The sequence below is a fragment of the Mugil cephalus genome, chromosome 20, assembly GCF_022458985.1.
Source record: "Mugil cephalus isolate CIBA_MC_2020 chromosome 20, CIBA_Mcephalus_1.1, whole genome shotgun sequence".
Classification (NCBI taxonomy): domain Eukaryota; kingdom Metazoa; phylum Chordata; class Actinopteri; order Mugiliformes; family Mugilidae; genus Mugil; species Mugil cephalus.
Genome location: NC_061789.1, coordinates 3,363,686 through 3,376,104, shown reverse-complemented (window position 1 = coordinate 3,376,104; position 12,419 = coordinate 3,363,686). Strand labels below are relative to the sequence as shown.

The following is a 12,419-nucleotide window of genomic DNA, read 5'->3' as shown; positions in this document are numbered from 1 at the left end:
GAAGCTGAGTTTTATTTTTTTATTTTTTTATCATATTTTTTGTTTCAGGGTGGATTTTCTCCAGATGGGCGGGGGATCGATCACATGACCACCAGACGACAACCAGCTGGGTAAACATGGCGTCCGTCTCTGGATGTGGATGTGGGTATTAAACGCGGCGCTGCTGTCTCCAGACCGTGTTTCTGTCCCGGACTTTAAATCTGAAGGGACGAGAAGGAGGCGACGCATTAAGACGCGAAGAAAAGGAAGAGGAGGAAGAGAAGAGCGTCTCTCCACCGATGCTGCTTTTACATTTCTGCATTTTTTTTTTCATTCTTCCTGAACAGCATGAATGGTCTGATGCCTCCTCGTACGCTGTGATTGGCGCTAGATAATTGCTTTTGTCAACAGAGACCTTTTATTGTCTGTCACGTTTTATTTATTTTTATATATAAAAGAAAAAAATCTTAAATCCAGACCTGGTTGTGCGGATCCTGTAGGAGTTTAAACTGATTATTGCTCAATTTCTAAATGATATAAATTATTTTTTGTGGACCCATTGCTGGATTGAAACCCGCAGAGCAGAATGATAAATCTGTCTGTGGTTAATGTGGCGGCCCTTCGCTTCTTAACCCTGACTGATTTGTTATGACTGTGAGTGGTCTCCTGTTTCTCATGCCTTGCTCAGTAGCATCACTATGATAGGCTCCCCAGACGTGGTGGCGTTCACCAAAGAGGATGAGTATGGGCAGACGAACCCGGACCCCTGGGCTCTCCCGGAGGAGTTCTCTATCCCTCTCCACCCGGTGGCCGACACCAACCCCTGGGCCAAGACCTCCTACGCCAAGTTCACCAAAGACTTCATCCTCATCTCGGAGTTCTCCGAGCAGGTGGGGCCACAGCCTCTCCTCACAATCCCAGATGATCCCAAAATCTGCGGCACCTTCGACCTCAACTACTTCTCCCTGCGCATCATGTCGGTGGACTACCAGGCCTCCTTCGTAGGGCACCCCCCCGGAAGCGGCTACCCAAGGCTCAGCTTCGTGGAGGACTCTCGGGTGGTGTTGGGCGACTCAAAGGAGGGGGCGTTCGCCTACGTCCACCACCTCACACTCTACGACCTGGAGGCGAGGGGCTTCGTGCGACCGTTCTGCATGGCCTACGTCGCGGCGGACGAGAAGAAGATCATGCTGCAGTTTCAGGAGATGTCCCTCCGGTTCTCGCAGGCATCCGAGTGTCTGAAGGCCGGGAACAGGAGGGCGTTCGCCAAGGAACTCCAGAGGAAGCTCCGGGACCTTGAGTAAGAACTTCAGTCGAATCTTTTTAACCAGAAGAAATGTTTGGTTACAACAATCCAACAAAAAGTAGATGAACACAACCTTTTTAAAGAGCCATGACTTCTAGTGAACCCTGGAACCCCAATCTCAATCAATCGAAGACACGTGCACCACCAACTAGGGATGGGCGATATGAGCTATAAATGTTATCCCGAAAAACGATAACGATAAAAATCATGATAAGAAATATTATAATTCCAATCCATGTTTTTGATCTGCCTCTACATTCTGTCTAAGATGATACTTACCAGTTATTAGTCAGTCAAATAAACTCATTGTCGAGCTTGTGGTTGTACAGGTGGTGGATGGTTCAGGTGGGGCCATCCTTAGCCTTTATCTTTTTTCTTTTTGCAAACTTTGCATGGGGGACAAGTCTGCTCTGCACATTAGATTATTACGCTATCACAGGTTAGCTATGTTGAGCTATGTTGAGTACGCCTACATCATCAACTTGTGTTGGTCACATTTATCCAAGATGGCAAATTGTAAGTTATTGCATATTCCTACCACTAAGGACGCACCAACACTAGGCAACTGTGCCATGCTTTCCCCCTAAAGTCCAGACTCTATGGTTAAGGGATGGTTACCAACATTTGGTACCTTTACGACACCATTGCTCACGCTAATGGTAGCAACCAGGCCGAAAAGCAAGACTTTGGTGCCACTGAATTTTTTAATTACCGCCCCTTTAGCTCTTTTTTTTTCCTTCCAAGAACTTTGTTGAAGATAAAATAACAAAAAATGTCCTACATGCTGATGCTTCACGTCACCAACATGGAGGGAAGTGAACCTTCAAAATGCCTAAAGCCAATTGTTTGTCAAAAATTTGGGTGGACTTCACGTCAAAAGATGCAGACCTGGGCAACCTGCAACACGTGCTCGAAGTCAATATTGGGAAAGGGAAGTAACACCTCGAATTTTATGAAACATCTGACGACGTATTGCATTTTTTTAAAAAAAGTCGAGACATGTAGCACCTTTGATACCATGCGAGATCCCACGCTAAGCTAGTTAGCAGCATCGCCGTAGAGGAGAGCAGTTAATAGTTCGGCACGGTACAGGACAACTGGCTGTAGTGTGAGTGCACCCTAACTCTGTTTTGTTGCCCTCTTCCAGGTACACTCACTCTGTGCTACAACGGGAGGAAGGGCTACAAAGAGAGGCGGGGCCTCAGTGCATGTACTCCGCCCACGCCGTGGAGAAAGCCAACGAGCTCGCCAATGTAGAGAAGAGCATTTACGAACACCGGGACCTGCTGAGGCAGATCAGCTCCTACCATCGTCGTCCACGTCGGGATCCCAACGCCGTCACCTGCCAGAAGTGCACAAACGAGTGCTTGAGCGAGTGCGAGGAGCTGCTGGATAAATACTCGAAGCTCGCCAACCCCTTCAGTTACAGCGAGAAAGCGCTGGAGGACGCCCGGGCTCGGATCGATGGAGACGGAGGTGAAGAAGAAGAAGCGGCGCAGGAGGAGGACGTGAAGCGCAAACTGTCCTACACACCGCAACTGATCAAAGCCAAGTCTGCCAAGTGTTTTGACAAACGCCTGAAGACACTGCGAGAGTTGTGCGACGAGACTTTCTACGAGGCCACTGTGGAGCTCTTGAAGGAGACGGAGAAGAGTTTCCGTGGCGACCTGTGTTACCTGTACACACGGCGCCTGGACAAGGCGCTACGCAGGAAACAGGGTGTCGCCAACTTCCTGTTTGAGGAAGAGCTTGCTGACGATGAAGAGGATGACGTAGGAACGCTAAGACCGTTCTGTGCTGTGAATCATGCTGTGGACAACTGTGTCCTCCTGAAGCCGCCTAATATTGTGCTGGGACCAGAACCTCTTGAGCCACTGGAACTGGCGGACCCTCTAGACCCAGTTTCTGAGACAAACCAGGCAGGTGAGCTGGGACTCCTCGGGGACAGCCATCTGGAGTCGTCCCCCTCAGACCAGACTCTGGAGACCCAGGAGAGCTCAGAGGAGACCAAAGGAAGCTTAAGTAGCGATAAGAGCGCAACGGGCCGCGAAGAGAAGGAGTTGAAGTCGGAACCGCACGATCCTGATCCCGATCCTGACTCTGACTTAACCCCCGACCATAACACTGACCTGGAGAGGGAGAGTAGCAGCGAAGACATGGAGACCACTGCAGGAGATGATGAGGGAGACCAGACACCTGTGTCTTTGCTGGAAGTGGTGTCAGAGCTGGAGGCCAGTAGGGAGGACGTCCGTGACGGACTAAATCAGTCTGAGTTGCTGGTTCCCTTGGACACGGCATGCTGCATTGCCCAAGAGGGTTTCCTTTATGAAGCTTCTGTCCCAGAGACCATGTCTTGTCTGAGCCAAACCTCCCAAACGCTGGTCGTCAACCAGGAGCCCCAAGCCCTTCTCCCACTCCAGGACGACTACACTGTGGGTTCCCCGTGCTCAGAAAGTCCTGCAGCCGGGCTGGAGCTGCCGACGAGCCTCCTCGGAGACGCCGTTTCCTGCATCTCGATTGAGGACGGGTCGGACTGCACCATGAGCGCGTCCACGGGGTCCGATCGGGCCGCCTCGCCTCTCGGCTACGGCGGGATGGTGACCCTGCGGCAGAGGAAGAAGGCTGGGCAAGGCGCCCTGAGGTTCGTGCGTCAGTACCCGTTTGCGATGCAAGCTCTGTGGTGTCTGCTGAGCGGCCGGACCCTGGTGGTGCTCGGGGCGGACGAGGGCCGAGTCCGACGCCTGGTTGCCGCCCTGGCTCTCTTTGTTCCTGCACCTGGAAAGTGTGCAGAGAGGGTTCAAGCCTGGCTGTCCTGTCCCTTCACCCTCACCGACCTACAGCGGTGGAAACTCATTGGACTGCAAAGGTATGAGTTAGGCTCATCTCAGTCATCCAGGTCGAGGTAAAGAAAGGTGGCTGGACTTAACATCTGTCCCAAAGGAGTTTCACCCCATGGTCACACCTTGAGACCAGAGCCTCTGATTGACAGTAGGTCATTAGAGGACCATTCATTGGGGAAGGAGGACAAGGTTAAAGTACTTTTATAGTACTGCAGGACCTAGACGTCCTAGCCTAAGCACTTACGTCGGTGTGAGTCATTTATACTTGTGCAACTTGCAAAAACACCACCCAAACACTAGTTGGCCCTGTTTTGTTTTTTTTGGCAGTTGGATTAATTTTTGTTTCTGCTTCCGGCTTCACTTTCAACAATGGCAAATGAAACACGAGTCATACAAATGTCTCAGTTAGCCTTAGAGATTCCTGATTAATCCAAAACAATTAATTCGATAATCGTGCTCGATATTTGCTTTTCTCCAACAGCCTTTTAGAACTGAAGACTTAGATCATAGTTCTTCAACAGGGGGTCCATGGGTTTTACTGCAAATTAGAATTTGTTTAAATGCACATTCACATATTTTAGCAAAGGGATAACCTAGGCCTGTCAATGTAAAAGACTCCTGTACACATTAGGCCCCGCCCCTATCGCTGCTGAGCCAATCACAAGGCTGCATATTACACACTGACTCTGTCAGGTTCCCGGCAATTGGCCGAGAGCCTAATCAATCTCCAGGTGAAATCCAAGACGGACGCTGCAGAGAAGCTAACAGTGCAGCTAACTGGGGGCAAAATATTTTGGTGATTTTCTGTCCCTACTACATTTAACTTGTTTAAAGGTGAAGGTATGTATGTTTATGGCAGCTGCAAGTTTCCTACATGTAGTAGGTAGCTACTTAATGTCTCCTTAGTTTGGAGTCCATGGCCTGAAAAACATTAAGGACCTCTGATCTAAACAAAAACAACGTCAACAAACTCTACAAGTCCAGTTTCTTTTCTTTAAGACTTTGAGGCTGAACTCAGTGTTTTGTGTCTTACTCTACTGTTGTTCATGTGTCTGACTCAGTCCTCGATGACTCACACATTCAGCTGTTCGACCTCCTGCTGCTGCACACCTTAACTTCTTGTTTGTGTCGACTCGTTGTTTATCAAGACAACGTGGACAATGTTGTTGTTTTGTTTTTTTTCCTCCCCTTTTTTTTAAATGTGCAATAAGACAAAACATCCAGTGACATAGTATAATATTATGATATGATGATGTTGGTGGTGACGTGTCCTTCTCGTTTTCCTGCAGGGTTTCGTCTCCAGTGGGCTCCAGCATGCTCTACTCTCTGTCCCGCTACAGTCGCTACATCTCCATCCTGGACGCCGACCAGAAGACGCTGCGCTGCCCGCCGTACCGCGGCCAACTCCTCGCCAACATCGCCGACCACCGCACCTCCATCCGCCGCGGCTCCACCTACTTCCTCCACGTGCAGAGCACGCTCTGCCACCTGGCGGCCAAGGCCTTCCTGTTCACCTTCACCCACCACCTCCACCTGCCCGTCAGCTCCGCCGAGGGGCCCGAGGCCGTGGAGGCCCGGCGGCGCTGCTTCCTGCAGGAGCAGCTGGGGCTGGGCGAGGAGGACAGCCTGATCCTGGTCTACCTCAGCCAGCTCGTCACCCAGCGGTACCTGCAGCCCGCCGACGCCGGCCACGGTAGCACAGCGGCGCCTTGTTTTACTTTTAACTACACCACCAGCGTTTTATACAAAATCTGATTCTGGGAGGAGGAGGATGGACTGATTCGTGCGGTCAGAAGCAAAACGCTAAAGGACTGGACTCATCGTTCTGCAGGAACCAGGAACCTGTTTAAACCCTAATTCACCTCCAGTCTGTTACAGCTGAAGACTTGGATAAAGACTGTTGTCCTTGTTCCTTTAGCGTTTTTTTTGGAGACACCATCACCAGGTTGTCTGAGAACCTTCACAGACGTTAATGAGGGCAGATTAGTTTCAGGGCTAAAAGTCTGTGTCTTTTAATCTCTATTTCTTTGCCTTGCTGTCTTTGTTTTTCTTCTTCTTCTCTGGGATCAGACACAGAGCGAATGTCCTCAAGTGTTTTTTTTTTTATTATGATTATTAGTAGTTGACTGTATTTATTTTTCCTTTTTTTTTGTCTTCTCTTCATTCAGATCGTTGTGACGTGTAGATTTAAATTCTAATCACCGCTTATTTATTTATATGCATTTTATTCGGAGTCTGTTAAACAGCACATTGTCTGCACATCGAGTCCACGTGATGTTTATTTTTCCCACTACCTGCGTACAGTGAAGTGGTGAAACTTCCTCCTTCTGAATAAATTTTAAACCGTCAGTGTTGCTGTTCCTCAAAATCGTCCCATCCTAGTTTTCGTTTTCATAGGAAGTAGGTTTGAAAAGTTAATCCTCCACACGCAGCCGTCTGTTACGTCTCGATCCAACATGGCCGACCTCAGCCAGTTTCATTAAACGTAAACATCACGATCGACCCATGTCAACCCCTCACTGGCATTTACCGCACAAAAACCCCGTAGTTACATTAACATTTCTTTATTTTTTTAGTTTTCTTTTTCTTCTCTTGTGAATGGATTCGATCTCCGGTGCAGAATGTTGGATTTTAACTCTTTTTTCTCTCGGGGGCGAGTGCGCGTTGGGAAACAAACATTCCCAGCGTCGTGAAGCATGTGGTGAAGTGTATTCAAACTTCCATCCAGCTCCACCTGATATAACTTTTGCATGTCAAGAAATGAAACACCACAGCACCTCATAGCTGCTGAGGGATGAGGATGGAAGTTTTTTTTTTATTGTTTTGTTTTGTTTTTTTAAAAAAAAAAGCTATTTAACCTAAATGTATTGAATTTCACTGTTGTCTTAAAAGTCTAAAGTGTGAGAGTGTTGTGGTGTCAGCATGAAGACTGTCTTGTGCCGGGGTGATCAGTGTCTTGATGATGTTCCTGTTTTCTTATACTCGGATGAACTGACAGTGTTTTTTCTCCTGCGCCTCTTTTTTTTAATTTAAAAAGTATTTTTTGTTGTTTGCACAAAGTTTTATTTTTAATGTATGGGCCAGTGAAACAAGGCGGAGGCTTTTAATTCCATTCACTTTAATGCAAGTTGTGTTATTATTTCCTTTTGCCGCATGTGAAGCCTTTTTTTTTTTCTTCTTCTTTTACTGCAAAAAGCTGAATGTAATCCGAACAAGCCATACCACAGTGTGCTTAACATATTGTCACTCAGTGTCCTTACGTTGCCATATCATGTCTCTGCCTTTCGTAAATGTGTCACCGTGAGCGTGCGAGCTCACTTCAGCCAGTGGTTTTTAATAAAGAAGCACGTCGTGAAGGTCTCTGTGCGTCGGGATGTGTTTGGAGGCTCCGGGCGCCATCGAACGCCACGCGCACCAACAGACTGGGTGCGACCGCGGTGACGGATGTGTTGGAAGTGTCATGAATAATAAATGTTCTGACTGCGAACGCGTCTAATTGCCACGTTGGAGCTGCAGATGGAAAGGTGACGGACTCTTCTTTTGACTATCAGAATCTTGTGCTTCTTCGCGTCTTAAAAAAACAGTCGTGGGTTTAGTTGTTTCCAAGTGTTAATTTAAAGTGTGTGTCAGCCAGAGGTCGACTAAACCTTTATTTATTGAAAAACTGAAAACTTAGTAGACTCAATGTTTGTGCGAGCAAGAACATCATCTCACAGTCAGATAAATATCCTCCAATAATCTGATAATACACTCACTGGCCACTTTATTAGGTACACATGTTCAATTGCTTGTTAACACAAATAGCTAATCAGCCAATCACATGACTGCAGTTCAATGCATTTATTCATGTAGAGGTGATCAAGACAACTTGCTGAAGTTCAAACCAAGCATCAGAATTGGGAAGAAAGGGGATTTAAGTGACTTTGAACGTGGTCTGGTTGTTGGTCTGAGTATTTGAGAAACTCTCTAGGGTTTACAGAGAATGGTTCCAAAAAGAGAAAATATCCAGTGAGGGGCAGTTGTTGATGTGAGAGGTCAGAGGAGAATGGGCAGACTGGTTGGAGATGATAGAAAGACAACAGTAACTCAAATAACCACTGGTTACAACCAAGGAATGCAGAATACCATCTCTGAACGCACAACACGTCCAACCTTGAAGAAGATGGGCTACAGCAGCAGAAGACCACACCGGGGGCCACTCCTGTCAGCTAAGACCAGGAAACTGAGACCACAGTTCACACAGACTCACCAACACTGGACAATAGAAGATTAGAAAAACGTTGCCTGGTCTGACGAGTCTTGATTTCAGCTGCGACATTCAGATGTCAGGGTCAGAATTTAAACAACATGAAAGCATGGATCCATCCTGCCTTGTATCAACGGTTCAGGCTGATGGTGGTGGTAGTGTAATGATGTGGGGGATATTTTCTTGGCCCCTTAGTACAAACTTGTCATGGTTTAAATGCCACAGCCTATCTGAGTATTGCTGCTGACCATGTTGATCCACAAATTAAAAATGACAGTTCTGTGTCCTCGTTAAGTTTTAGGTTTCATTTGAACTCTTAACTAGATACTAGTTGGTCTAGAAACATGATAGCGGAGCGTTTCACTGGATTCATTCTGCAGACGATCACGTGACAAAAGTGGACAATGTACAAAACCTTATCAAATTTTACAGTTTAAACTTGTTTATTTATGATTATTAACTTTTCTAGTTCTTATTACAGGCAAATTCTCTCTCAACAACTTTGCTAATTAGCAAGTACTTGTTTGAGGACATTGGGACTTCATTATTTTGCAATTCTGCTTTTGCACAGGTTAAAATTAAAATGAACAGTTTTATATTGTGTTACATATTGGTGACTTTATTATAATGTTGCAATAAGACCTGGATCCTCCCAGTGTCCACACACATTTTTTCCAAAAGCTACTTCCTGTTCAAAGATGATATTTAAGTTTTTATAGTTCTTAGGTCCTACTGATCCTAAATACATTGGAGAAATTAAAGATGCATAGAAAACAGCAGCTCAGGTCTCAGGAGGTTAAAAGTAGTTTTTGAATCCATCAGAATTTTCTACATTTCTCCATAAAAGTGACTCAGAACATCAGATTTTCACAGAAGTCCTGAAGGTACATAAAGAGTACTCGATCAAACTAATAAAACATGTTAGTTTCTGCTTCTATGAGAAACTAGAAAACAAAATGAAACACCAAACCAGAGTGAAATGAAATGTTTTATTTAAAATCAAAGCACGATGACAACAACGACGTTAAAGTTTGACATTCCAAGGCTTCTTTAAACGAAATCAAAACGCATTAGAAACAACCTTCACAGTGGAATGACAGGCCTGATCCTCACACAACTTCCAGCTCTGAACCTTTTTAAGGAGCTGAAGACTTTAGCTGGGTAGAAAAACAAACGTAGAGAAACACTAATCAAATAAATGTGGCCCCCTCTATTCACGGTTGCTCCCCCAGCGTTTAAAAAAAATTAAAATAAACCAAAAACACTGATCCCTAACTGATGGTGAAGACTGGTTCCGATGAAAACGATGCCGCCTCAGGTTTGTAAGAGAGGAAGTAGAGGATGACGTTTAAACAGAAGAAGAATAAAATAATGAAAACAGCAGCTTAGCCTGAGCATCCTCTGCAGCCGCAGTGGGTGCATTCAATGATCCGACCCTGCAGAGGAAGCAAACAGCAGCGGTTGGTTCACGGCACATGGATCTCACTTCACACATTTCTGTTTCTGTAATAATAATAATAATAATAATAATAATAATAATAATAATAACTACTATAATGAATAATGCACGCACAACTATTTACATCCAGAGTTAAGCTTTCTCTTACGTGCTTTTAATTCAGTAACAGTTTCCTGGATGTTGCTGCATTTTCAGTTTAATCACAAAGAACCAGTTCATACTCAACTTCAATCTTTCTGTCATAAATAAAAATAAATGTTTGACCATTCTGCTTTTTGTTGCTTAACGACCTTGATGACATCTGATAAGTAACGAAGTAATTTATCACAAGAAAATCAACTTTTCTTTTCCTGAGGGACGACAAGCTGATCGTGAGTGTTGCTTTTGTTTGAATTCAGTCTTTAGCTGCGTTTCCATTTGTTTTTTGCAAAATAAAAGACATACATCTGAAATTTCGTTTAAGTACAGCTTTGTTTCACTTTGATATCATATGAAGCAGTAAACAAATGGGTCTTTAACTTTGCTTTGAATACCTGTACAGAACTTGCCTGCCTCATGTCTTTTTTCCAACCTTAAGAACAATTGTAGTTTCATTAGTTAACTGTTTAGCATTACATTAAAAAGGAGGCTTCTTAATTTCAAATATGTAAGGTTTCAAATAAGGTTGACTGAGTGGAATGATTTCATTTGTTTCCCGTGAACAGAGCTTTCTGTGAGAGTCACTGTGAGATCTATGACTAGTGAATACTGACATCAATCGAAGTAACTCAAAGATTTAGATATTCAGACTAATTCAGTGTGAATCTCTAACTCACCACTTCCAGTTTGCTCTTGGGGACTCTGCAGATGCAGTTAGTGCCGAAGTTGGTGTCTCGCGTTTGGATGCAGCGCAGGCAGCACAGGTTCTCGTAGCCCTGCTTCTTCCACTTGGCAATCAGGTTCTTGTCGGCGTAGCCTTCTTTTATGCAGTACTCGTATAGTTCTGTCAGGACGCAGACAGAGAGGGAGAGACGAGAGGCGGGCGGGTGTGAGTTAATGGGTAAACAACAACAAAACGATCATCCAGTTTAATTACAACCTTTCTGACGCCATTTCAACAAGCAAACATGAAGGGAGATTTAGTGCAGGACTGTTACATTTGGACGAATTCACTCAAGTAACTCACGAACTGGTGAGTGAGAAGTACTGGTAGTTAGATGGAAAGATCATACAAAAAAAGGGGAGAGAGGAGGAAGAAACAAAGGTAAAGTGTAAACTGTGACGTGGGTGATCCTACCTCTGCTGATGGCTTTCCTCTTGTAGAAGAGGTCGAAGATGTATCGACTCCGCTGATGATGAAGCCTGAAGATTGGCCAAAGAGACTCCACCTTCCTCTTCCCCTCGTGAGGCTCGGTTTCAGCTGTGGAAAAAAATAAATGAATCAAGAAAGTTACCTTTCAGTGGAGCAACTTTTCCAGTAATAAAAACGTCTCTCTATGGAATGATGTAAAGGGCTGCAGGGATTTTGTCAGCGATGGATATTTTTGTGACACAGACTGATTCTCAGTTGACTTTCCAGTTTACTCTAAAGATTCTGGATGGGACCAGGGCTCTGAAGATGTTATTCAAGACAATATGGGCCCATTATTGATACGGAAGTAAGACTATTAGACTAATCTTTCACCAAAACTGTTGCCACAATAATAGAAGCAAATTTCTGTGTTGAGTTTCTGTGTAAAGTAACACTCTTATTTTATTTAGCTGGAACCAAACAGCGGTATGCGAGCTCCGTATGATCACGTAGCTCGTTTAGCAGGAAGTTTAAATCCGTACATCGATTTCCTATATATCCAAACTTCACCTGAGCCACCCGAGAATAATTACTTGCACGAAATATACAGCTAAAATAGTAGCTATAAGGAGAGATAAATGAAAATGTGATGCCTAAAACAGTTTCCCCACCACACGGAGTGGTTTTAGCCAAACAGCCGAGCGCCATGAGAAGCATCGACACAACCATCTTCTAAACGTCTACCTTCTCTCATTTTCTGATCCAGCTCGTCCAAAGTGGGCTCAATCAGCTCCCATCCGTCCGGAGGCGGCTTCCGACTCCTCTTTACCTTCGGCATTTAGCTCTTGTCGGTGTACAAAACACAACAAGAGAGCTACCAGTGTTTTCGTTTACCAGCTTACTAACCAACTCCGAGACGCGCTATGTTGACGTCAACACGGGGGTCCATTTGAGCGTCTCCCCCCTCTCATATGACGTCACCACGCCAAGTAATACAAAATTTATATGAATTTAAAAACTTTTGAAGTTTTATATTTGGCTAATACACTTGAAACGCTTGAAAAAATACGTCTTTAGGTCAGTATTAAGATGTTTGCCGAGATAAAATCGACGGTGATCTATTTCTGTCGCGCTTGGCATATTGCATCACTTTAGCACACGCGTATATTGCCTGAAGATAAAAGATATAATTTAGTGGTTTTGACCACAGAATCTAAAGTTATTTAGTCCCCAAACATCTCATTATTCTACATGTTGAATATTGAGTTTACAGTTGTTAATCTATTAACGAAACAGTTCTAATTATTTTGGTTGTTGGA

At 44.8% G+C, this 12,419-nt stretch overlaps 2 protein-coding genes across 2 annotated transcripts; one reads left to right on the top strand and one right to left on the bottom strand.

Annotated features, from left to right (window-relative positions):
- Positions 1–123: 123 nt before the first annotated feature.
- On the top strand, positions 124–7,485 carry smcr8a (Smith-Magenis syndrome chromosome region, candidate 8a). Its single transcript, XM_047572940.1, has 3 exons — positions 124–1,279; positions 2,433–4,151; positions 5,415–7,485. Exons 1-3 carry the CDS (start codon positions 678–680, stop codon positions 5,878–5,880), a joined length of 2,787 nt encoding a protein of 928 aa, XP_047428896.1. The 5' UTR covers positions 124–677; the 3' UTR covers positions 5,881–7,485.
- Positions 7,486–9,346: 1,861 nt separating this feature from the next.
- Positions 9,347–12,045, bottom strand: bud31 (BUD31 homolog). Its single transcript, XM_047571780.1, has 4 exons — positions 11,845–12,045; positions 11,107–11,229; positions 10,646–10,812; positions 9,347–9,807 (listed from the first exon to the last, which is right to left on the bottom strand). Exons 1-4 carry the CDS (start codon positions 11,936–11,938, stop codon positions 9,757–9,759), a joined length of 435 nt encoding a protein of 144 aa, XP_047427736.1. The 5' UTR covers positions 11,939–12,045; the 3' UTR covers positions 9,347–9,756.
- Positions 12,046–12,419: the final 374 nt, after the last annotated feature.